This window comes from Diplotaxodon limnothrissa, linkage group LG15 (genome assembly GCF_057381915.1).
Source record: "Diplotaxodon limnothrissa isolate DT_005_m linkage group LG15, D_limnothrissa_male_GT1.1, whole genome shotgun sequence".
Lineage (NCBI taxonomy): Eukaryota > Metazoa > Chordata > Actinopteri > Cichliformes > Cichlidae > Diplotaxodon > Diplotaxodon limnothrissa.
Window position 1 is genome coordinate 40,735,199 of NC_140610.1, and position 27,421 is coordinate 40,762,619.

General features: G+C 42.1%; 1 protein-coding gene across 1 annotated transcript in view; it reads left to right on the forward strand.

The window, feature by feature from the left end:
• adgrl2a (adhesion G protein-coupled receptor L2a) overlaps window positions 1-27,421 on the forward strand; it is a 90,328-nt gene that overhangs the window by 8,895 nt on the left and 54,012 nt on the right. Inside the window, exons 2-3 of the mRNA XM_085373581.1 lie at window positions 10,477-10,661; window positions 25,996-26,209. Of these exons, the coding sequence (XP_085229707.1) occupies window positions 10,586-10,661; window positions 25,996-26,209 (290 nt within the window). The 5' untranslated portion in view covers window positions 10,477-10,585. The remainder of the gene's footprint in view (window positions 1-10,476; window positions 10,662-25,995; window positions 26,210-27,421) is intronic.

Sequence of the window (27,421 nt, forward strand, 5' to 3'; positions counted from 1 at the left end):
CTAAGAAATAAACAGATAAGCCAAAGCAGGGAAAAAAGTAGTTTTATCTACTTTATAGCTGTGTTTTTGTGCTGGGACCATTAAAGCGAACATGTGTTCACGTCCTTATAAATCACCCAGTGATAAAATGAAAGCAAGGTTAAATGATGACCAGACAGAAAGCTCTGAGCAAGCTCTACAAATTCTCAAGTACTGCATCTGTGCCCGGCAACACATGTTTCATTTTTAGCTTCAGCATCAGCAGCTGAACCAATGTGATGAGTGCTATTTTGTAGTAGTTGATGGAAATGGGGAAAAAAAGCTGTGTAAAGAGGACAGTCAAATGGGTGGGTGGGGGGGCAGAAACTGGTGCTTTTTTTTTTTTTTTTTTTTTTTGTCGTTGCAAAAAGTGGAGCCAGTGGCATTTCTGTCATTCATCAGCTCGAGCTGATTACTAGTGAGTCTGGAGTGAGCTGACAGGAAGCGGCTCCTGCAGCCATTACCATCAGCCCGGCCCGGGGGTAGGCAAGAAGCTTCAACTCCAAGGAGGCAGAGACGTGTCTAAAGAATGGAAAAGTTTCTCTGTGCTCCCTGAAAACATCTCTCTGGGTATCAGGGTGAGGTAGTAAATTTTGCCTAAATGTTTAGCTTGTTTTTATTTATGTTTTAAAGGTCTACCTAAGACGAACATTTGCTCTGTAAACGGTGGTGTTGAAATGTGGGTTCCAGACACCAAAGCTGAGCCTTAACAATCAGCGAGAGATGGTGAATGTTGCAGACGCTGCAACGCCTACTCGTTTTACAGTTTACTGCAAGGGCCAAAAAATAGAGACGAAAAAAAGGGATCTTTTATTCTCTCACCTGAAAAGGCTCGAGGCTCCCGTGGAAGCAGCGTGGAAAAAGCAGGATTGTGCAAGCATTACTTGGAGACGTTTTCTGAAAGTCACTGCCCATAAGACTTTCTCAGGTGCATGCTTGATATTTAAATGATAAGTGAATTCAGACACAATTCATACAACTGGAGCAGCAGCAGGCTCAAAAAATGCCAAATGTTGCTGCAGATGTTTTGGTGTAAAAAAACCCAGGAGGATGACATGTTAAATGTATTGATTTTATTCTGTAGTTACCTTTCATAACATTAAGTCCTCCATATACCCATTTGTTTTCAGTGTTAAAAAACATATACGAGTTACCCACAGTCAGTATTAGGTTGCACCTTCCAGTCTTTTCAAGCTTCCTGGATTTTCATGTTTTTGCAAAGAGCGATATTTAAAGAAAACACACAGAGCAAAAGGTTGCAAGCAGCATCTCTTATATTTAATGTGGAAATTCCAGAAAGTTTGCATGCTACACATTCGGCTGCATTTTAATTAATTTCATAAATACGTAACTGTTTCCTCTTTTGTAAATTCACCTCTTTCTCACCTCTCTTTCACATCCTTGGTATCCATGAAGATGAAATGCTGTTGCTAACAGGAACGGGTTCATCTTAGCTAGCCGCTTTAGTCGCATAAATCCTAACATTTCATCTGCGCGGCTCGCTTCATTATGTTTCTCCGAATGGTGCGTCTTGTTAAAAAAAAAAAGAAAAAAGAAAAACAGCGTCCATATTGGCGCTTGTTGTTCTTCAGAGGATAGTTTTCCTCCCCAGCAAGAGTCCTTGTCAAAGTGTTTTGCTCCTCTGCCACTGTGGGGACTTTGTGTTCTCACTCACTTCATATTCATAGTGAGTCTCATTCTTCTGTCATTCTTCTGTATAACTTAGAACTGTAGCAATTACACTTCAATGGATTACCTATGCAGACATGCAGAGATTAAAATCTTGGCTTCCTGCTACCTCAAACCGCGGTGGTTCAAAGCTACAACCTGCTCTGCAATCCGCTATCGTTTAGCAGAGCACAAAATTGGTCAACCTCTCATAGTTTGTTTGGGAATTTGAATCCCTTTGGTATTCAAAACAGGAGGACCTTATGACAGGGAGATAATTTCACAGTGAATGTTTTATCGCAGTCTGCTTGACAGTCTCCTGTATTTGTCTGCTCTCTCTCTCCTTGTGTCTTTGGATTCCCTGACTTTGGTCCAGTTATTCGAAGGAGAAAAAAAACAACAACAAAAGAAAGCCCTGTTTATCCCCCCCCCCTTTTTTTTTTGTTATCACAAAGGAACAAACACATATTAAACATACACAAGGTGCAGAAGCAGTGATTGCTGTATCTGCTGTCCTACTGTGGGTGGCAGGGGACGATAACATAAGCCACCGATTCATTTACATATTTTTTCTTTATTCATGTCAAGCCCAAATCATGGTCAGTTGGGAAATGAGGAACATTGGTGAAAAGAGATGTTTTCGCCCATAATGAAGATTTTTTTATCCTCCTGTGGCCTGCCACGTGTTTAAATTCGGGCAAAGTGCAACAGCAGCAGCGCCGCTCTTACGTCAACTGCACGCAAGTTTTCTTTAATCATCCAAACTGCAGTTGAAACTTTTCCACCTATTTTTAAAAAAATCGAATCTCTCTCTCAGTCTCAAAGAAGGCTGATCCATTGTACAGTGAGCAGGCGGGAGCGAGAACCTATAACACCTTAGTTATTAAAATTGGGGGAGATGGAACGAGCCAATCTTGGCTTGTTTGCATCACAATCCCCCTCGCGCTGCTGATGTTATGCAAATGAGGACGGTAGAGAAAGCTCAGCCCCAAAACTGTCCTCTCCCTTTCACAGCTGAAGGTGGGCAGAGGGCAAGGAGTAGTGACACTGGAACGGCACGAGGAAATCTAATGAAGCAGCCTCCCCAAAAATTCAAAGCAACCCAAATTACTCGCTTATGTCGTGCTGCTGTGTATAAATGCCATATTAGATGCTTTTTTTCTTTAAAAAAACTAACTATGTAGTCTCACCCCTTTTTCACTCTTTTAATGAAAATATGTTTCATGTTATTGTGCAGCAGAGTGTGTAAAACATTCATTTGTGAGCGGCAGCAAAATGCCTTTTAGACATTTTCTGTATCTTTAAAAAAAGGCCAATATACATTCATCGGTTTAAAAAGCACCGTTACCTGTCACGGCAGTACTGAGTGAAGATTTAGGGCTGACAAGTGATTGCATTCAGGAAAGACTACACCCACTTCTTTTGTCTAAGCTTCCTGACGAGACACAGCGCTATACCTTGTTTAGCTTGACATACGCCGCTCCCCCTGTCTGACAAAGGCATTCATGCCATCTTTTAGATTGGAAATAGATTCGGCAGTAGTGGGATAGAAATGCGCTCGGATGAAGTACGCTACTGTACATCCACTGCTGAAATCATTCGTACAGTATTGCTTCTCTTCCTGTTTAGCTGATGACTGAGATGATGCAGTGGCCCTTTTGGCTTTGGCTTTGTCCTTCCCCTGAGCCACAGAAAGGTTAAAAGCATTAATTAGACATTAAGCATAGTGCCTCTAATCTGAAAGAATTAACATTCTTCAAAAATATATACATTTCCACAGTAACACAATAACTAGTTTTACAGGATTTGATGCAATTTTTGCCAATTTTTGCCTCTGATGCATCAACAAATACAGAGAAATTGTATTAGGGGCACTGCAGTGAGCTGAGTCTAGGTAAAAGCTCCTATTAAGACATTGTTAAACATAAAAGCCACAAAGGAGAAGATGATGCAGACTGTCCGGAATGTAAATTCAGCGTATGCCAAGTATTTACTTAATGACATATCTGTCAGTCGAGGTGCACTGAAAACATTCCTTCGTTTTTCAGTTTCTCTGCTTCTCGTCGCCTAGACGAAAAAAAGTCGCAAATAAGTGTCTTATTTTCACGCTCACGCTGCTCCATTGAAAACGCGTCTCTCACAAGTCGTCGTCTCTGTTACTTTCTTCGTGTTTTGTGTTGCTGGCCACTGCCTTAAAAATTAATCATCCTGCTTAATAACGCCTCACGATCACAGTGCATTATTGATGGTGAGTCCTTAATAGAAGGATGAAGCGAAGGTTTTACCCATTCAGCTGCTCCGTTTGGAGGGGGGCAGAGGATCACAAAAGCTGCTTACTGGTGCATATCCGTGTAAATACGGCGCATTATTATCATAGACTAAAAACCAGGCCTTGCGCTTCCAAAAGGTCTTGGTCCCTCTTTTGCAAACAGCCATGTTGTTTTAGATGAGAGGTGACTCATATGTAGAAAAAAAGGTTGTGTGTAGCGGACGTTAACCCAACTTTTATGCTGTCCTGATGTGCTCTCGGGGCGTCAACCCTGCAAAGTATTTATGCGCACACACTAATTGGATCAGGTTTCTCAACAGGGGACTATATGGTAAATGGTAAATGGCCTGTATTTATATAGCGCTTTACTAGTCCCTAAGGACCCCAAAGCGCTTTACATATCCAGTCATCCACCCATTCACACACACAATCACACACTGATGATGGCAAGCTACATTGTAGCCACAGCCACCCTGGGGCGCACTGACAGAGGCGAGGCTGCCGAACACTGGCGCCACTGGGCCCTCTGACCACCACCAGTAGGCAACGGGTGAAGTGTCTTGCCCAAGGACACAACGACCGAGACTGTCCAAGCCGGGGCTCGAACCGGCAACCTTCCGATTACAAGGCGAACTCCCAACTCTTGAGCCACGATCGCCCTATATACTACATATTGCATGCATTCTCTGTATTTCAAGGTGAATCACACCTTGTCAAGGACTTATTGGACTTGATTGGCAGGTACTATCACCATGAGATGCCCATATAATGGCAGGGCTCACTTACCTGACCTGCCTATTTATCTTGCTGTATTAATGTCAGCCTATTAATTCCTAAGCGGAGGAACATTTGGCAAAGACACCGTTTAACAGCCCTGGCTGAATCATTCTTATCTCTGCAGACCTGAAAGGAATAGTTTTGTGCTATCAGCAAGTGGAAATGACATTTTGAAATTTCATTCGAGATAATCCACTTCACTTCCCAGTAAAACATCAAAATTAGAACAAAAAAAATGTATGGGACCCGTATTAAAACTTTGTTACCGTGGCAAATCACCTGCCTATAATCCATGTGGACAGACAGGTGTAGGTATCTTTCAGCGCTAATAGGATTTTTCTTGCATTGCTAGAGTGATTATGAGGCTATGGATTTAATATATATTCAAGCAGAGGGGGCGATAACACTAAGTGCCTAGAAATGCAGAGGAAAAGTGCCACGTTGAAACATATCGTATGTTGACATTCTTAAATCAGGAAATCTTTCCTGATAAACGCGGCGCTTCTCGACATGTAAAACTACGGCAGACCAGAAATACTTTTTTGTTTTGTTTTTCATATTGTCAAGTAAAACATTGAAGGAGGGAAATGAAAATAAAACAATGCTGTCTTTTCTTTCTCCTAGACAATCCATTTATTTTTGAATGTATTGAAGTGCTGGAGTGTTTCAGGGCTTAGCTCATGATTGCTTTATTTAGTAGCCATATGTCCTAACCAGTGGGGAGTACCCTAATCGATTAATTGAGTGGCTCATAAAAATGATGAATGGTGCAAACACTAAGAGCAGTGAGCATGACAAGTACCACGCTTATGTCACGCTCTGCTCCTCTTGCATGCTGCTGCCTTTTCCGTGCAGTGTGGCTTGCATCAGAGCCGGCTAATGATTCGTTTAATCCAAATGTTGTGATCAACAAATTCAAAAAACAGTTGGTTTTATGTGCTCTCAGATGATGAAATGCACAAGATAATACATGAAAGTTTCAAGTAAGCTAGCCTCCCACAGACAGTGTGACTAAAAGTCCTAGCAGTCCTAATCACGACATCTCCAGCTATGTTACTATGCAGAGTAATAATAAAATGAAAATAATCTTCCATGCAATTTTTCTCCGCCCTTATCCTTTGCGCTCCCTGCTCCATTAACCATCTCTGCTGCTGAGGAGTCCTGTCGCGCAGCATGCATGTTTGACCCGGTATTTCACTGGCTCGGCTCGTGTCAGGGTCGGGTCTCGTGTTCGTGGCACCAGCAGTCGCACGGCGTTTGGTCGGGTGTCGCTCGGCTCCTCTGGTCCTGTTCTGCTCTCAATCATTCCCTCAGCAGAGAGGTCAGCCTTGATTCCTTCCTGGCCTATATCCGACTCAGTGGGGGGCTCCAGACTCATCTGCTCACCAGCCCAATCTCTACGCTTGCAAAATGTACATTTCAGCAGTGTCAAAGCAGGGACACAGTCACTTTTGAGAAGCCATTTCTTCCAGATTTGAGACTTGAGTATTTTCTGACTGAGCCCCATGTTTCAGGTTTTTTGGAGAAACAGATAACAGGGTTCTTATAGTGCGTATGACTTAATGTATGAGGATAGTTTTGGGAAAGCCCAATAGAAACCAAATGTGTTTCCCTGCATTCAACATGTGGTGGTCTGTTGATTCTGATTTCCATTTCAGTGAATATCTGGCCCTGTGTTTCCCTTCTTTTGCATCCCTGTGATGTTCGGTGACAATTAACATCCCAACTCTTTCTCGAGGTTTGTTGAAAGCTCAGGGGCTAATTCAAGGGTCAAGCAAGACTTGCAAGCTGTCAGTCTCTCATTGTAACTCGTGTCCCACTCCCCCACTCAGGTTCTTTATTCCGGCTCCCCCTCCATTCTCCCAGACCTCGTTTTGTAGAATGGCCCAACTCTTCTTCTATTCTCCTGTGGCCCTCTAACAGCTATAGAGGGACAACCAGGAGCTTTGTCTAAGAAGCCCAGCATTCTTTCACATCTGCCTCTTGTTTTCAGACCCCCACTGCATTTAAATTTCAAACTGTCCTTTTCAATCAATCCTCTCTCCCTCCCTTCTAATAACCCCCTTCCTCCCAGTCACTAAGCCCTTTTATTTCTTTTTTTCCTAAGAGGACCAACTGCTCCTGCAATTCCTAATTTTGTCACACAGTTGTTGATTATAAAGCATTCTGTTGTATTGCCCGTATATCAAGCACACATATGTTTAAAGCCTCTGGGCTCACGCCCCTGTGGCTTCTACATTTTTCAGAGTACTTAAACATCTGTCTGCAGTGGCTTCACGTTTAGCCCAAGCACTGCGATGCTTGTTGACATTTTAGCAATCTGTGCTTAAAAATCACAGAAGACCGCTACGGTCGTGCGTTTCGTGAAGTCGAAGGACCCGCGTCGACAGCGGCGCTCGTCATCTGTGCATCTCTGCGTATCGAGTCCAAACTTCAAGCACGACGCAGCGGCGGCATTATAGAGATGCTCAAACCTGCTCTGAGATCACACCGGAGTCGAGGGCTATTTGAGAAAATGGTCAAAATGAGATCACCGGCAGTTTCCGTTACAAGGCGAAGAGAGGGAAAAGAAACCCCCAGCTGAGAGGGGAGACCTCAGCCTGTTTAATGAGGAGAACGGCAGTCTGCAGTCTTCCTGCAGCCTGCGCCTTTGGTGTCTCAGCATGTTAAGCACTCACAGCATGATACAAAATATATTAAAGTATAGGACTGTTATCGTCGATTTACAGAACATCCGTCCCCGTGTACCGCGGATCTACAGTCGTCCTTTTTTTTCTTTTCCTTTTGTGGCAGGGGGTCTACGCTGCCTTCAAGGCAAAGTGTTTAAAGGCATCCCGTCTTTGTCTTAGCATTCTGACACAGGGCGTGTGAGCGCGCTGCCTCCCTTTTTTTTACACTAAGCAATGATGACAAGGAAGGAAGAATAAATCATATTGAGACCAGCCTGTTTACATACACAAACAGCCTCAGCCATGAAGAAGACACGCATCCACCAAAATGCATGTTTTAACCTATTTTGACCATAACGTTTGGCATAAAGTGTCGACTCGAGCTATAACAGTTTAGTTAGACCTGATTTGGCTTAAACGATCACTCGATACGTTTGTTGGTGCATCAGCTAATAAAGCAACTGTAAAGGGGAAAAATGACTACTTCACCATGGGAAGCCAATAGACCGGTTATCGAAACGAACACGTTAAGTAGGTCACAGCGTCTTGTCAAGGATGTAAGCTGAGCAGGACTAGTGCACATACATCCAGTAGCTTCTGTTTCCCCAGTCTGGTGCGCACACAGAGTGAACCTGGTGCAAAGTGAGGCTACATTTGTTGACAATGGCATGTGATGACAAGAGCGGAAGCTAATTTTTAACAGATTTCGTTTTTTCCAGCTAACGCCTCCAGGGTTAGAGCCTGAATGAATGCCACCTTCTCCATGTGCAGATATTCCTCTTGAACTATATTTTGCTGTTAAACGCTAAAACACAAGAGTAAATAATGAATGATCCTGTTAAGGAGCCTAATTTTGTTAAACTGTTCATTTCATCTGAGTGTTCATACTGTATTAGTTTTAAGGACTGATTACCATCATCCACCGCTCAACACACGTAGATGTCTTTTGGCAAAAGTGGACAAACCAGTAGCCGATGAGGCTAAGATGAAGCTAATATGGTCACTATCCACCAGCTTTATTGTTAGACGATCAGCTCAAGAGCTGATTACGCCGTACGTTTGGACCTTGACTTTACAGGCTGATTATGTGTCGCCACTCACCTGATAAATTGAATTGGTGCCACGTGGACTGAAGAAAAAAAAGGGTCAGAGTTTTATTGGAATCCAACATGTTTGATCAACTTTCATTTGTTAAGCCTCATGACTGCATATTATTCCATTGAAACTAAATACCCGGTGGCTGTGTGTGTTCTGCTCCTGTTAACCTCTTTTAAATGGCTCTAAAATTAGAGGTCTCAGGTGAGGCACAATGTCATACTAGATGAGCTGATTATGGCAGGTTTAATTATAACTTTGTTGGCTAATGTGTGTGCTCTGCATGTTTTCTCGGTGATAAATTATTACACTGTCTGAGAACTCAGACAAAATAGATCAAAGACCTTTCGGGCCGCGGATATTCTCCAGTGTGGAGGAGGCAGCTGAAGACGAGTTTTGCAGCTCTGACTGTACATGACAAACAAAATTCCTCACGGTCTTTTCTTGTTAGCTGCAAGTATAACGGATAACATCCAGTCCTTTGAATCTTAACTAACAATTGCAGGCTGAAGACTCGGAAAGAAAAAAATGGAACTGTGTTTTTGAATGTGCTAAAAAAGAAAAAAACTGTTTCTAATGGGGTCCTATGAGCCTTGTTGCCAGAGTGATGCCATATCCCATGGTGAATGTGCTAATGGTCCATGGGAGTGAGAGGATTGAGCTTAGCCCAGCAGTGTAAACACACAGACAAAAGGGAGCCGTTAGTTCTGTGAAACGCATGCCTGGGCGCGCAGGTAGGCATTAGGTTTCACCCTACACAGCTTCAACGCTGTATCTGTGGCGGGGAGGAGGCCATTTGCTTTTGTAGCGAAAGAGAGCAAAACAAACATTCAGACTCGTACAACAGAGACAGGTATGGATGGGCTGGGGAGACAGGAATTTTGGTTTGGAGAGATGTAAGGGACTGGGGGGGGGGACTGGAGAGATAAGGTGGTTTGTGGTCAGTCACAACACAGAGAAGTGACCATTTGCTTGGTAGTGTTTGTTTGTTTGTCTGGGGGTCATAAAATATCACTCAAACAGAAGTAGAGCTCCGCTTGGATACAAGTGAGATTCCAGTAGTGCATCCCCGGCCAAAAGTAGCTTCATTACTGCTACATTTTTACGTAAAATGCGTGTTGCTGATCGTTTCGTTACGTGTGCAACCTTCCTAAAAATAACCGGATGTGAAAACAGCTCCCATATGTAAGAAAACCACCTCTGAAATGGACAATAACAACAATGACAATGCAAAGCAAGCTGCACGGAAAGCTTTTTGGCTGATGCTATCCGGGCTATTATCATTAATATTTCTAGCACTAAATGTTACTGTCATTTACTTTAGCATTTCCACCACGTGGCTGTAGCGTTTTACTCCGTGTCAGGACGCGCTGCAGCTCTTACAACAGAGCTTTTACTCGGTCGGCGAGATGCTTTTGGTGTTATAAAGGTGCTACGTTTTAGCACATCAAAGTGATGTCACGTGAGACAGTGGCCCAAAAAAAAGGGATTTTAAAGGGGTTTAAACAATGTTCAAAAGGCATAAATGTGTTCTGTGGAACAGGAACAGAAAATACAAGTTGACACAGTTTTGATAAGGTTAGCATCGCTAAAGGTCTTGAGAAGGTAGAAGGTGGACAGGGCGGGATCCGTCTTTTTGATCACGGTGCTGATCCCACTCAGCCCCCCCTCGGCTTACACACACACACAACGATTCACCCCCACCCCTCCCTGCTGGGGAAATAGTTAGCATTGAGCTGCCATCAAGGGATTTCCCTTTGCAGGATTATTGAACTTCTGGGCTTATTTTAGTGGCTTGCATGGGGTTTGTGGCATTTCACAGTTGTCACATTTCTGCAGCGGGATGTATATGCAGCATCAAGTGCCTTGTGACATGAGTGTTACAGGATGAATTCCACTGTGAAATCACACAAGGACAGAGCTCGCACGTTGAATTATTATCACTGCTGAAGGGAATGTCTTTTTTTGTGTTCTCTGCAGGTTAGAGGATCAATGATGAGCATCTCTGAGACCACTTGGCTTGGACTTTTCTAATCAGAACCTGTTAGTCACAACACAAATCTGCCACACAACATCAACACCTGGCACCATGTCTTGCTCCCTGTGGAAACTACCCACTTTCTGCTGGTTTCTCATCACTCTAGCCCAAGTACACTCCACAGAGGGTAAGTAGCTCCTCTTGCTTTCGTCAAAAACATACTGCTAGTTTTTTTTTGATAGCGTCTTTTGAAAAAGTGTGTTGTTGTTTTTTTTCAGGCTCACATAAAAAACTTATTTTTTTAATGCTATTGTTTTCTACTGCATATAGCATAAGCAGTTACATTGTGGCTGAAGCCAAATCTGCTCTCTGGGTGCAGCCACTGCTTGTGTAAGTAATGCAGCTTGGAGGACAGTGGGCACAGGCGGATGGGGGATAATCTTGAGTGGTTTCATTAGTTGGTAAATTGTGATTTGTCTGAGATTTTCTGCTTGAAAGCGTCAGTTGTTCCCAGTGGCATCAGAGCTGGATCCATTTTTAAATTCCTCACTAAAATGTTCTGTCTCATGGCAGGCAGGCACACAGATTTCACACCTCAAAAAATATAAAGCTTGAATGTGTTTTAATCATACTGCATTAAGTTTTGATTAAGTCACTCTCCGCTGTATCGTAATTACAAGATTTATGCGTCCAAGCCTTATCTCATAAACTGTATCCTCTACTTATTAGTGTTTAATCGCAAGACTAGAGGTGCTTTACTTTAGACGTTTGATTATTGGATTTAAAATAAAGCGAGGTTGGCATCTTTTTCGTGCAGTATAAGATGAGTCTTTACAGATTTTGCTTCACTGCTGCCAACTGTTTTAAGATCTCGCCAACTGTTCGCTTTATTACTTCTTAAAAAACTTAATAATGTAGGATTACTCATTCAAGTTTTCAAGGTAATGATTTCTCAAGATTCATTTACACTGTAGCAGGTCACACTGGCACGATGTGCTTTACCATATGGTCTTCTCATGTATCACCTGGGTTCAATTTGATCTTTCATGTAAGAAATGTGAAACCGTATGGGAAACAGTCGGGGAAACGATTGCACTGTCTTTACATGCACGCACATACAAATCTATATGTTTTCCTCAAATATTGGCACTTTACTAAACCCCAATTCTGAACCTCGGGCAAAGAGCAATTACGAGACTCGTGTATATACACGTTAATCTATTTAGGAAAACCTCAGAGGATTTCCTATCCATGTTGCGTTGCCTCTGGTGTTTACCGGGTGCTCCACAAAATTCAGTCAGCAGGGTTTGCAATAAATCTTGTCGATAGACTAATGGTTTTTTAAGACACATCTGCTGCAACAGTGCGAAGGAGTGAACTGCATGTGCTGCGTGAGTCCACTCTGGCAGAAGAGACAGACATGACGATGTGTCCAGAATCGGGGAGGAGAACGGGTTCAAAAACACATAAATAGCCCCGTTTATTAATAACATGGCACTTGTCATTCACCTTTTTCCTCTTGCTGGATAGCCTCCTCCCCGAGCCCCCCACCCACCTTCTCCTTTTTCCCATCTCAGCCCAGAAACAGTTCATTACAAACAATATCCTCAAGTAAACATGCTTCATTAAACTGCGTCTACCCCTAATATCTTTTTAATGCATTTTTATAATTGAATTAAATGGGTTAGTGCAGTGCTGTAAATAGTTTAAAGTTAGTTTTCCAGTTTTTCTTTTTTGTTGTATCTAAAGAAAGACTCATACACACAGCCAATACCGATACTGACCATCTGTCTCATGCCTTCACTTTTTCTTCATGAATATCTGTATTTGCTGGGCTCATTTCTTCCCCGTATTTTCTTTTCCCTTCACATCCTCATCTCTCAAAATTGCACCCTCCTCAGCCTATTCTGCAGCATTAATTTCCAAAATTGATTTGTTACATACGTTTCAGACAGTACTGCACAAAAGGCCACACGGGCGTCGTTACGACATAGATACTACGATCACTCACGATGATATGAGACCAGTGCTGGTTACAGTATAGACTTACTTTTTTATTTTCTGCTCTCCGTCTATAATTTAGCTTCACCTTTGTTAAAGAGACATCAGGTGAAAATAATTTAGCATAAGAACTACTCAATCCATTAAGACAGTTCTAAAGGAGAGCGACTGGAAAAAGTGGGAAAAGAATTAAGAAGGAAAGACTTGACAAAAATATCTTGGCCTCTGGTGAATCAATTTTGACCTTTTGAATTCCCCCTAAATTCATGGAAGTGAAATACTGAAGTGTGGGAATGCCCTTTTAAAACAGAAAGAGCCCACAGACACCAGCAGCACCGGTTTCAGCTTATAGGTGAGCGTCAGGCTTCACACATTAATATTCACAATGCTCTACGCATGTTTTGCCTTCCACTAATTAATTATGTTTACAGTCTTTAATTTACCTTGTGAAACAGAGCGAGGGCGATCTAAACACAGTGATTAATAGCGTTCATTTCATCTGTCTACCTATGTTTCTGTCTGTCTGTGCATCAGCACAACAATCACGCTCACAGTGGTCTTCTGTAAAGTAGTGGGTTTATTTCCTTTTGTCCCATTGGCTTTCCCTGTGGATATCACCATGACAACCAACCTAAAATGAGGCGAAGGTGTAATTTACAAAGTAATAATATTTTTTTGCAAAAAAAAAAAAAAAAAAAAAACAGTCGTGATTTACCCCTGCAATACATGATTAAATTGGCTCACATATCTTTCAAAATAATTTAGTGAATTCTGGTGGGGTTGAAAGGATTTGTATGTATCAGCGACAGAATAACAATTCCCACCCAGCTCAGCCACACGCTCTCGTCAAAGTTTTCCCGATGATTGTTGGAATTACGCGGGGCCGAACCGAAGAGCAGGGATTCAGTTTTAGAAATGCGATATTAGGGTGAAAGTTGCGACACACTCGCCTGTCCCTACGCTGCTCTTCCTGCACCATTGTTGGTTTGAAATTATTATCAACACTTAATCAGGAAATTCCCTATCCTGGGAGCTTTTTGGGAAGTTTGTTTAATTTAATTGTCACAGTTTCACAGTGTACGGATGTTACTGTGTGAGTGATCATGTTTTGCAGATGTATAAGCAAACATAAGAAAAACTATCCCAAGTAGGTCATGTCGACCTTATGCAACAAAAATTAAACTTCAGTTATTTTCTCTTCCATTGCACTATAATAAAAGCTGCTTGTTCAGTGGCAAAAGTGGCAAACAAGCTTGAGAATTCCCGTTTCTGTCACAGACCCTGAAACCACACTAGTTTCTCCTCGATGCTTAAAATGTTCAAAGTACTTGAGATTTCTCAAGGGCAGCAAGAAAGGGCCTGTTATTGTACCATGTGAAATGAAAAGAGAAGGGTTTTAAAAGCTGTCACACCAAAGTCTGTGGAGAGAAATAATCAAGATGTTTTGAAAATATAAAGGCTAGAAGTAAAAGCCTGCAGCATAATGTGAACCAGGACCTGCAAGGGCAGGACCCGGCTCCTCCCAGTGCTCTGGCACCACCTATTTGACCCATTTAGCCTTTTCTTGTAACCATAAAAGCCTGTTTTATAACTTCATTAAGATGGCAGGCTGCTATCTTGTTATTTTCCACGTTGTTCTCTTTTTTTGTTCTCTATTTTCTGCTCCAGTGTCTTACTGACCAGCATTAGGGCAAGAAGATAAGAAGATAACTATCTTAACAGGTAAATCCAATCAGGTAAACTATAAATCCTGTTATCATAAGCCCGGTCTTTAAAGGCACACACACTGTATCTCAGACTAATCGTTAGCCGTTCATTCTGCCCAGCGCCAGGTGCCTCTTTCTTAGTTGTCTTAAAAATAAAAAGAGAACACTGTTAGATGAGTAAACCATTTTTTTCCCTTTTTGAATACTCGTTTGTGTCGGTTGTGTCCGTGGAAAAAGAATAGCACCCCGCTGCGTCGCCATGCTCCAGTCCCCTGATCACTTAATTTGGCATTTAGCTATGAGCCAGCCTTTGAAAACATTGGCCCATACCTAATTTGTTAACAGAGACAAATCAGTTGTTGCATAATTACTTTCTGAAATGCTAAGTTTTCATACTTTCCAATTTGCTTATTGTTGAAGCAAAACAGTAAAGGCTAAAGGGCTGGATTTTTAAAATTCCCTTTTATCTCGTGTGTCTAAACCAACCTCTGTTGGTTTTGTCTTTCTACCTCCTGTGTGATGTCATCCTGGTTGTTTGTGGAATCTGGCTCCCCGCGGAGCCAGGCAGGCGTGGGGCCTGTGTACGAAGGCCCACCATGCTGTCATGTCTCTTTCATCGCCGGCCAGGCTTGGCCAATAAGGAGATAAGGAGACAATGACTGGGAGAGCAAGCAGTGGCAAGGTGTATAGCCCCCGGGTCTCCTCCCTGCCGAGTACTTCAAATCCTCATTAGGATTTTCAGCAAAGGAAGGAGGGATTTTCTGGATTAGGGCTTTGTCACAGCTGGCTCCAGGTTGGTGTTTGTCATGCACAAGCATGGTGAAGCGCTGACATCTTGGCACTCTCCTTTCTCCCACCCAAACACTGATATTCCCTTCACCTGGCTACTGAGGCAGTTTAAGGATGTTCCACTAACCCAAAATCTATGACTGCTAACTCGTTGCCCTTGCTAAAGGTTTTTAACAGCTTCCTAGTAGCCTGCGCTCGTGGATTTGGACTGCCGCGTCAGCATTCTTCTTAATGGCTATTTATGCGGAGATAACCTTGGAAAGCATCATTAGTTTGTTGTTTGCTGTCACCCTCCATAAGTCGTGCCCAGATCTGGGGCCGCGACACAGATGCGGCAGCTCAAACAGCAGATACGATGCCGTGTCAGTCATGGCGGAGATGCTAAAGTGTCTTTCATAAAGCATTTTGCCCCCAGATTTCTCACGCATTTCCACAAGGTTTCTATGGTCATTTTTTCTTTCTTTCTAAACCGAAGCAAAGAGTTTCCTGTTGCAAATACGGTTACTGCTTTAATTAAGCCACGAGTGTTCCAGTCCTGTGCTACAAAACAACAAGACTGTGTTTCCTCATGTGTTGCTCAACCTCTAACATGGTCTTTAATTGGGTTTCAGGCCTGTCTGAGAGAGTGGTTCAGCATGACAGAGCCTCAGACTTAGTGTGAAACCTACCTTGTCCCATCATTCTCCAGGCTGATCTGTCTGGATAACGGGAATTCACACGGGTCCCACGAGCCCTCTGCTCGGTCGTATCTCAGGCACCCTTAGATTAGTCATTTACCCACATGTCCCTGTCTGTCTTCAGTTTTACCGTCATGCTTTGTCTCGCTTTGTTCTTGCCCTGCTAGAATCATGCGGGTATATCCCAAACAATCTACAAAACATGTTCTGATAACCTTATCAAGTCTTTTCTCTAAATCCCAAATATGGGAAAACAAATCTATCTTATCACTCTCCAGTGCAGTGGTCTATAACCAGAGACTGTTGTTCATGGAAAATTTATTGTTTTGTGCTTTTGTTGGTAGTCTCTAATGTGACCGTGGCAGATGTGAGCATCTTGGTATAAGCAGGCTTCAATTTGTCACAGATATGCCTCCGTTTTAAAAGTTGTGTCTGTGTTTGCCCTCGTGTTCCATATTTGCTACTTGCTGTGCCTGAAACCCGGGTTAGCTGCAAGATTTGATGTTAAAGGTTTCGGTATATCCAGCAGATACAAAAGTGTTCAGAAAAGACCTGAACCTCCTCGCATGATGGCAGAAATAGCACAGGCTCTTAGAGCCTGTGTAGTGGACATCAAGGACTACAGACAGACCTCATGCAAGGACTACTGCTGAAGTGTTGTCTGCAAGGGGAGGATGAGTCGAATGTTTTTGATTATCCGGTGTCGACAGTATTTCAAACAAGAACCAGCGTGAACACCTTGTGCCGCACAAATGAACTAGCTCAGCTGGTCAAAAGGCAAATGTCGGTTTTTTTTCTTTTGCTGTAATGATGTGGAATATTAAGGTGATTAAACTGCAGAGTTTAGGTCACATGGGTCGCAGCATGTCCATGTTCGCTTTTCAGCTCCTTCTGCAAAATCAGAGATGGAGGAAATCCTCATGAATGGATTTAACTGTGTGCTCTTTGCCGTTTTCCTTCGTAGGGTGAATTACACGTATTTATCAGCGCGAGCAGTTTAGCTCTGCCGCACCTTCTGATTTCAACAACAAGAGCAACTAAGGCAGTGAAGTGGTCCTGAACTGCTGTTTATGAAACCATCGACTCGTTTCAACAGCTGAAATACGTAAACAGCAACAATCTGCAGGTGTTTAAAGAGGACGTAATCACATTTTCATTGTGAGGGCCACTGCCGAAAGACGCGCTCGCAGAAAAGCGCAGGTACGGTTTGAATGTCATGCAAAGGAAAACTGATTGCAGGACATGTAATGACAGCTTCTGTTAAGAGAGCGTAATATATCTAGAGCCTTATGATTTCACAGATTTTACAGTTCGCTCTCAAGAGTCACATGTAATATATCCCTGCTTGCCCTTACTGGAGTCCTGTTCTTCATTGCTGATTTAGAGCAGCTATAAATCCTGAAGAGGCTCCTGTATTTGAGGGGTGGTGAAACTACACCCATAAATATACTGAATTTAGAGCCACGACCTTTTGAAGTCAGTCTGAATGCCCTTTCATGAAGCTTTGTTAACTTACAGCTTTCCTCTCTAGTTAGTATTTGTACTTTCTTCTGTGTTTTTGTGCTTCTTGGCTACGTGACCAAATGGTGCCAAAGCAGGTTGCAGTAAATAAAGAAGCTGTTTAGTTAGAAGGAAGATGTCACGACCTGCTGGTTTAGTTGCTGGCAGGCTTCACACATGCTAGCTCAGGGCGTTTATGCGCTTGTAAAAACGCTATGACTTGACCTCGTGTGACTTTGTGAGCCAGAATGACCCCTGAGTGTGATTGCACGTCAGGGGCTTTGGTTCCTGCTTTTAAGCCCCACTCTTGGGTAAATGATGGGCGGAAGGAAAACTGTAATAAAAGACATCTTATAAAGGACTATCAAATTAAATTAGTGATATCAACTCAACCCCAACCCCCTTCTTGGTGCATTTTTATATTACTTACCCATGCCTTATATTCGGTTTGTACCTTAATTTCAAGACAACCCCCTCCAAACACGCCAGTACCACCACCATTATTTAAAATAGCCAGCATGCAGTAAATAAGGTTGATAACCATGAGCGACATCTGAAACTCTTAAATGAGAACTTCCTGCTGTGACATGTGTGAGGGCTGCAGACAGATGGAGGAGTGAGAATTTTGGGCATCAGACGTGATTCAGACGAGGTTATTCCAGAAGTCAAAGTTTCAAACAGACACACACATACAAATGTTGGTGCGGACCTTCTTTTTAAAGGTAAGATGATTCACTGGGGGGGAAAACACATGTAACATGGAAGGCCATCAAGGTAAGCCTTAGCCTGTGGATTATAATGAATAACGCCAAATAAATCCCTGATAAACTGAGTAAAATTCAATTTCAACTTTCTATTCAAGAATCATGAGCTGGAATCCTTGAACCAAAGGGAATCTTAAGATAAGTGTCCCATGATTTAAAAAAAGAAGAAGAAAAAAGTAAAAAAAATCAAATCAAACCAAACAACTGTTGCTCTGTCTTTGTCAGATAAGTACTCTGGAGTTGTGCATAACCTTGGGTGAGGCCATTGTATCAGAGTAAAACGGTGTTTTGTCACATAACAATCTGCCGAACCTAGAAGGCAGCAAGTCTGCAGTCTAGTCTGAGTAAGAGCTGCATAAAGAATTCAGTTGGAGCAGTAGTCGTGTCATCAGGGCATGACTAGCGTGTTGGTCAGGGAATTTAAATGCCAGGTGGGGGTCAGTTGAAGCACTAGCTGAATAATGTGGCACAAATGCATACACATGAGGGCTGAGTCTCGGGGAAAGGAACCACTGCTGTGGCCTGCTTGAAGAAGTGCACTTTGGGAAGGCAAACATGCAGCAGATGGATCCTTCTCATTTGTGTGTACTGCCACTGCTGGTGACCCATTGGGAAATGCTTCTTTACTGAATTGAGGAGCATCAAACGCTTCATTGGAGCAGAGAAGGAAGTCTGTGCTACCCAATGCATCTCAGTCCAATTTTTACATTCTTTGTAATGGAAACTGTGAAAATGGTATCGATGTGACGAACACAAACCAATTCAAGTCTGACTGGTGTTCTGCAAAAAACTCATCGCATTTAAAAACATGCTAAATGTTTTCAGTGTTCTGACAGACCTGCTGTCACTAAGATGCTTTCCTCTTGTTTGGAGGGGCTGGTAATCAGATTTTTACTTAACATTTATTGGAACTAGATAGTCTAGACAAAGCAAATATTGTGTTGCTGTGAGCCTCACGCTCACGTTCTGGGTTTGTGCACTTTTAAAAAATTCAGCTCCCTCTTTTCCTTTACACCGATACTCTTTGCTCCCACCTTTAAACGTGCTTGGTGGCTACTGGAGGTTTATTTCTGGTGTATTCAGCTGTTTGGATTCAGAGAGTTAGCAGAGTTTGAGCAAATGCCACAGAAGTCAGTGAGCCGTCACATTAAATACTCATGATCACAGAATTATGACTGTGCCACGCAGCCCTAACAGGGACTGCCCCACATCAAGCTCTTTAGGACGACTCGTGGGATCAGGACACTGCTAATCAAACAAAGCATGCAGCATGTTCACTTTAAAGTTAAATAATAATCAGTTTACTTTTCTAAAACAACTGAAGCTGTGTCACGATTTGGAATATTTTACCTTTTGGATCCTTGCAGTAAAGCCTCCACACTGTGCCGGGTATCACACCGTGATAACACGAGGCGAGAAGCCTTGACCTCTCGTTGATAATCTCTAAATGTATAGCGATTTAAAATTCAAGTCTGGCAGTGACCATTTGTTAGGGACCATGAAACAAAATTTACTATTTGATGGTCATCGCAGCCATTTCATTACCGGAAGATGTCCTTGCTTTTTTGTGTGTGACCTAAAAAGCACTCCCCATTTCTCTCTCCCACAAATACAAACACACACAGCAACGCACACACACTGCCTGGCCTCAGGGCTATCCGATATTAGACAGTGAGATGACACTGTGTGCTTGTGCGAGTGCAGTCAGCCGACATGTGCAGATAATGTGAAGTCAATAATGCTTTATGAAAAAATGGGATTTATGACCTTGATGAGCCCCATAGAGCTTAATTAGGCCTAAAGGTTGATTTACATACAAGTGCACATGGAACTTGATGAGGTTGTGTTTTCCTGCCGTTGTTGTGCATTCTGATTCTGTCTGGCATTAAGACTCGATGCATTTGTTCAAACTCTTACGGATCAGAAAGAAAATACAATAAATACTCGGACCCTGCTCGGGTGCTTGGTTTCCACAGGATTATATTTCCTTCCTATGCAATGATGGTATTTCTAGTGCAGACATATGTCTACAGGTGCTGGTTGGAGGAAAAAACTAAACGGGGGGTGGGGGGGAGTCTGTGACAGGTTAAAATCCTGTTTAAGGAGGCCCACCCAAACCAAAAGGATGGAAAATGAGTTTTTTTCTCACAGTACCTATTCAGAGGAAAATGACAAGATCTTTTTCAGAGTCATGTACCTATATCAAAGATGCTCCTGATAGCCCCCCTGCTGTTGCTATGGAAGTAGCAGAGATGTAAATGAACTGGAGTGAACTGGATGGTGGAGAATACAAATGAGGTTGGAATGCTCATTCTCCTGCTGCTCTTTGCTTCTTGTTCTTCTCCCAATATCTTTCTCTGATCCTGTCTCCCTCTCTATGTGCGAGTAGGTTTTAAAGACTAAATTATATTCTGCATATATATAGAATTTCAAACACCTTAATTATATACAGATGTTTTGGGCTGAATTACAGATGAAACGTCTGCACGTGTAACTGCTGTTTGCTGTTAGCTACAAAATAAGCTAAAGTTAATATGAAGGAATTCCAAAGAACGTTAATATCTGTCGAGCCCGTGCAATTCTTCTTTACAATGGCCACACAGAGTCTGCAGTCGACCATATCCTGCTGTTTGCAGGATATATGCAATATTTTCTTTCTTCTCCTCCCCTGCATGGACCTGACTTCTTAAGAATACATGCTGTTGTAAAGGATATCTCTGGATTATAGAATCAGCACTGTGGGAAGAGTTTTGACTTAAAGGTTTCTTTTCCTTCGCAGACTCGAAGGAAAAAGGGAGGGGGCTCGGGGGTGCCGGAACCTGGGGGACTCAAGCTGTGGTTCCTGTGGCTCCAAGCTAATGCTATAGGCCACACTTTCCTTTCACCCAAAATCCCCCCAGCAAGCGACCTTGTCGGCTCAGGAGTGCAGAATAATGGCTGGCCGAGCAGCGAAGCTAGCTCATTTACAAGCAGCTGTTTAGCTCTCATCAGAGCAGCGAGGAAAATCAAAGGGCTGCGTTAACGGCAGACGACAAGCATCGGGAGCGTCCCCGTCACACTTCTCATTGGCTCTCGACAGAAAAATTATCTGGTGTGACATCAAAATAATCTCGAGTCCTCTTTTGTGCTCGGAGCACAATGATGACTGAATAGACCTTTTGATCAGCCTCTGCCTAGCCCCTGGACTAACTCTGGAAAAAGTATAACTGGAGTTGCAGAGAGTCATTTTGATTTAAAAACCATTTGCTGGATGCAATATAGCTGTGATGAAAAGCAGACTACTCTCAATTATGCATTACGGTTGGAGCAAAGAAATACTGAAAAAAAACTATTTCATAGAAAGATAGTAAGTTTGGTGTTCTGATTAAATGCAGGCGTTTTGACTGCATGTTCTTTATGTCTGTTATCCGGCTTGATGAGACTACACAGTCTCTACATGGCTGAAAAAGACCCTAATGTCTCCTCATTTCTGTGAAATAGGAAGACATTTTCGTCATTACCTCTGCTTCAATGACACTCATATCCTAACAGATGGTCACTTTCCGATTGATTTGGCTCATCTGTGAGAAAAATGAATTAAAACATTACGGCAACGAGACGGCGCTTAATCGGCCGCCCTTACATATGGGAGGTTTCTCACAGTTCTTCAGCCTCAGCTTTTGTACGTGCTTAAAGTCATCGCAAAGGTTAGTCTGGGTAATAAAAGCCAGAGTGGAAAGCCTTAAATAGAGACTTGTCACTGGCTTAATAAAGTGCTATAACCCATGGAAATAGAGGTGCTATGCACCAATCAGAGTCAATTACTAGCATGTTCCAACACCATTTACAGCGTTTACAAGCACATGTCAAAAGGTTAAGTGCTCAGATTTCTTTTAAAGCAAACAGATGCTTTATAATGTTCACTTGTTGACTGGGAAATGCACGACATTTTTAAGGTTTACTGTCGAATTGCATCACATTAAAGACAGAGCCCTGACTGAATGCTTTACGGGAGGATGATGTCAGTAATCCTCGCTCTGCTCCGTGACAGCCGATGGCGATGAGCCGGACTGGTCTTCTTGTGGTGGTGGGGCTGAAGGCTGACCAGAATTTCTGAATCGAAAGTGTCAACAGGGCCACGATAAGGGCCTGGCCAATAATGTCTCTGCTCCCATCATGTTGCCATGGTGACAGGACTGAGCTTTCCATATTATATCTTTTTTTTTGTCTATGTCTTAAACTTTCACCCCCTGCTGTTTAATTAATGGCGAGAATGCTTCAAAAATTCTCCTTCTTCGTGTTTGATTGATATAAATCTATATTTTAAGAGCTTGTATACATCGTGCACTATCTTAAAGTGAAAGCACATCAAAGCGAGTAAAATAGCATCTCGTATTTTAAGATCTCTGAAGTGCGTGCTATCAGTGACGATGGGGCAGCCGGGCTTCTTTTATGAGCACGTGGCCGCATAGCTCGGAAAAGACACGAGAAAACGAGCACGTCTAAAAACTCTTTCCAGGCGCAGACTTGTGATTATGTTTTTCTGTCCGTGAACCATCAGCGTACACTTGGGTGGCGCCATTTTGTCTGCTCAGCAGCCTCTTTGTAGAAAGCTCCGAGGTAAAGAGGTTCCTGAAACATAATATAGCAACAAGTGTCCTCAGCTCCCCCAATTAACTGCTGAGCTCTGTTTGGATGGGTTTTTAGAACATCAGCAAGAGTGCGCAGGAAAACCAAAATAGATGGTTTACGTCGTCAATATTTTAGCATCCGCCGCGTATTGATATTGACATGTTTTACTGTCTCCGTATGGAAAGTAAATAATTTTCATATCATGCATTCGCTGAATAGTTATGCTAATGGCCCCATGAGCAAAATAATGATTACTTTTCTGGCTCATTTGAATAATGAAATCATTTAGTTAAGTGAGACAGTAAGCATTGGATTTGTTTATGTTAGATTCAGTGTGATCATATTATTCTCGTGTAATTGCGACGTGTGATCGATGGTGTTTTGGTTCCTTCATACTATCTATATGAAAACAGACAAAGAGGATTTATTTTCAGGAGTGGCACAAAGCCTCTATTATACAGTAGAAAAGAACCTAAGAAAACATTATTTAAAGTGCACATTTTAGTCTCCCAGCATAGCAGAGAAATGATTTTTTGTGGGGCTGATCTTGGTCAATACTTATTTAAGTGAAACAGTGACAAATGCGTATGTGAGGAGGACAGATTTTCTGAGGATCTCATCCAAAACTGAATAAATGAAATGAAATACTTGTACAAACAGTACAACATTACTAACTTAATTGAGAAATAAGGACACCCATCTATTCCATTGACATTTGTTTACAGAACTATTGTTTGTCCCCCCATATTGATTTATCTTTGTCACCCATCTCCCCATGAACTAAAAATACCATCTGACACCAGAGCGAGGGAAAAAAATCAGCCTCAGGCCTAATCAATTGAGAGGCTTTTTGAGGTTGTTTACGATGCTGCTTTTGGTTCATGATGCACAAGCCCAGCTGGTGAATGAAATGAGTTTAGAGGACAGCAATTTTGTCTGAGAACCAGTAATATGAACAAGAAAATAATTTCACAGCGTGTTTTTGTAGAAGTCGTACGGTACTCTTGAGCCTACATTTATCTCCTCGTTGCTCCGGCCGCTGTTTTCCTACTTAAGCGCAGAGACTGCATCAGCTCTAAATCATAAAAAACCAGAAGATTGTAAAGGCAGAGTGATTTAAGTGTTTTAACAGTGATCCAGAAACGCAGAGCATCAGTGGGTTTGGCTGTGGATTTGGAGATCAAACTCGGAGGTCTTGCACATGGCCAAAAAAGCAGAACACTTGGCCAAGTTTACCGTCTCCCACCCAGTCACGCTGATCTGCTGCCCGGTCACCTTTATATTAAGGCAGGGTAGCAAAAATGTGTTAGCTTCAGTTATTGAAATCACGTTTTAAAATGATTTTTATTCCTCATATGCAGAAAAAAGTGAAAGCTGTCAATTCTTCATTTGATGTGACAACAGCTGACGGAAAAGCAATAGATGAGTTTCCATTACACATCCACCACTTTTGTGACATGATTTAAGCGTAAAATTGCGATACGGGTTTGAGTGATGTTTTACATAGGCTCTTGTAGTTACTACACATCATATTTCAGTCTTTTGACAAAGCTGGAGTACATTGACACGAACTCAAGATTGGCTGTCAAGTCCTGTTCTTAACATGCTGTGTTTCAGGGGGGTTTTCTCTCAAGCCAACATCTCTGATATATTGTTTATCACCTTAAGCGTTCTTTTTGACTCGAGAGAGAAAGGGGCTGCAAAAATGAAATACAGCCGCAACCTATCATATTTGAAAGCCTTTACTTTTTCATGTCTATTGGTCACATGAGAAAGTTTGCTGTCAAAAAGTGCAAGTGGAGGAAAAAAGATCCTTCCCTGATGATTTTATGCTCCCAAACAAATAAAAGTCTTTTAGTGATAGGCCAGGGCAGCTGCCCTCATCCATACAGATAAATCCTTTGTTTACCCCGAGCTCCTCACCGAGCACCTTCAGAAACAGGCCTTTCACCTGATTGGCTCACAAACGGTGGATCTGGCAATACAAGCTGACATTTATCTTACTTTGTAAAATACCACAGGAGCATTACGAGGCAAAGCAGAAAAAGCAGAATGCTAATCCCCTGCCACTGTAGCTTTGCCTTTAAATCACACTAAGATAATTGTTTTGGTAATTAATTGATGAATCATTCAGCAGGGTACAATGAACTTAGCCTTTCTTGACCAATTTACTCGGTGGCTTTAAGTAAACAGCTGCCACAATGCCATGTCACACAATGCCTCATGAAGTAATAAAGTGCTTCATAATTCCAAACAACTGCACATATGGATCGCCCGGACTTGTCCAGGAGCCAAACGAATTAGTGCATTAGAAGTGGCGGCGGCGGCGTGCTTTATTTTCTTTTGCAACTGTGAATAAAGCTCATTAAGGAAACGCGTTCTTCGGAAACAAAGCCATCAACCAAGTTGCATTAACAGCGATGTTTAAAGCACTATAAAGGTGACTGAAACTGTAGTTTTTATTCAGCCGTGATTCAGAGTCTGCAGAGAAGCATCTGAAAATCATTTTTAGCTCCGCGCCAGGTTTCTTTGATATCTGACATGACATAGCTGCAGGAAGCTGCTCTCGCCAAAAAGACACGCAGTATGTAGAGCGCTATAGTTTATGCAGGTAGTTCACTTTTAGTTTAAATATGGCTTTTGGCATTGTTCGTATTCGCCGAGCCACAATATTGATTTCTTTTCTATTTTTCCTCCCCCCTCCCCCTCCCCGACACACACACACACACACACACACACACACACTGAACACACTCACATTCATAAACCTTTTTTTCAACCTCCCAATAGCCTTGCCTTCGATTGTCAGCACTGGAAAGTGGATTAAATTACACTCATGTTGTCATGCTTGTTGTTCTTTTTCATTTTGGATAGAAAAATGAGCATTGCAAGTAAACCGCAAGTCTCCAGTGATAGACTCTGCAGTGTCAGTCAGGCCCCGTATTGAAGTGAAACACGCGACAACAGCAGAGAAGAAAACAGATGGTTAAAAATGTATTTATTTAATTGTTTATGTTAACGTGACATCAGCCTCTAAAGGTTGTTCTTGTGTCGGCATGCTTATGTAGATGGTCACAGGGGGAAACAAGGCTCCAGACATTTAAGCTGACAAACTAGACTTTAATGACAAATATTGATTTCTCTTTTTTTTAGTAGCAGTTAAGGCACGTGGATGACATACTAACACTATTAGCTCCCTGGTGCGGTTTAGATCTGAAATGTTCACTCGGCATACAGATGTATGTCAGAGTTGCAGTCTAGTCTGGGCTTTTACTCTTTAGATTTCTTATTTATATTGATGAAAAGTTACATCTTCTGAATAAAATAAGAGAAAGCGATATTTGAAGATGCTTCCTTTGTGTATATCCACCTCTGATCTCTTTTGTCTCCTGCCTCCCTCTTCCTCTAAGTCGCTGTAGTTCCATGCTTCGATCCGCACTGATAGAGCTCCTTCTCCTTCTCTTCTCCCTCAGGGTTTAGTCGAGCTGCCCTGCCATTTGGTTTAGTGCGGAGAGAGCTGTCTTGTGAGGGTTACCCCATTGATTTGCGGTGTCCAGGAAGTGATGTCATTATGATCGAAAGTGCCAACTATGGCCGAACGGACGACAAGATCTGCGATGCCGACCCTTTCCAGATGGAGAACATAAACTGCTATCTTCCAGACGCCTACAAGATCATGTCACAAAGGTAACACTGCAGACACCTCCAAATAATAACAGTAATAATAACTAATAAATCTAAAGGTATTTTCCGCTGTCACAGAAGTGAAATGATTGATAAGCATGATAACATTTTCTTTGTCGTGGTCCGCTGTTGTTCATTTTGCATGGTTGCCCCTGTTGGCATCCTGTGTTGAGAACAAAAACCCTCCGTATCCCTCGGCTTTGGAGTAAAAGTCACCCAGAACAATAACAGTGTTGCTGTCAGTTGCATAAAAACAGAAAAACAGAATATGAGTGTGTAATAAGATTGCACTACTGAGACAGCCGAAACCGAGCAGAAGAGAATTAGAAATTTCATCAGAACTTGGAATTTTAAATCAATTTGGGCAAACAGCCCAGAGAGAGCAGATTAAAACAGAAACACAGCCAAAGTCACAGAGTGCAGTAACAAAGCTTCCCATCCAAACTGCTGCCCATTGTCATTTCTGCTCTTATATACATACATTTAATATCTGCATTTATGTGATAAAATAAATAAATATTTAAAAATAAATAAAAATGAAAAAAATGTACATGATAAATATTGATTATGATGAAGAGTATTTCTACAGTATAATGTGTATTACTTTTCTAAATGTTCTACTTCTACTGTCTGAATTTCCTAAACTTCCTAAATCATACTGATCTCATGTGTAAATTCCTTCTGGTAAGTTTAAGAGCAGGCTGTTAGCACGATTCAAAGATGCTCCATAGCTGATATTCGCACTCTGGTTGATAGTGTTAACTTTGGCACCCAGTATTGCTTTAGATTGGCACCAAAAAATTGTGTCAGAATTGAATAAATGCACTCAATGAAAAGTGCATGGATACAGTTATTTTTCTGCAGCTGACCCTATTGCACATGTATCTGAATTGAGTTTTCCATTCAGACCACAAAATTTGGGGTTGACACTTTTAAGATGAAATATACAACTCAACTCACTAAGTTTTGCATTTGTCAATTCACCACCAACTGCCAAAGTCTAATGGCATAAAGTCATGTGTTAACTATTTTGCAGTTCCAAGAACAACAGCGCTGTGGTATGAGGGAGAGAAGTTTCTCCACTCCTGTTCATTTATCTGCAATACTAGAAGAACACGAGAACATCTGAGGGCAGTCGTTAATGTTTCTAAGGAAACGAAAGGCAACACGCACCAAAGCTGTTTTGAGCCGGGGCTTTAAAAAGTCAACGTGAAA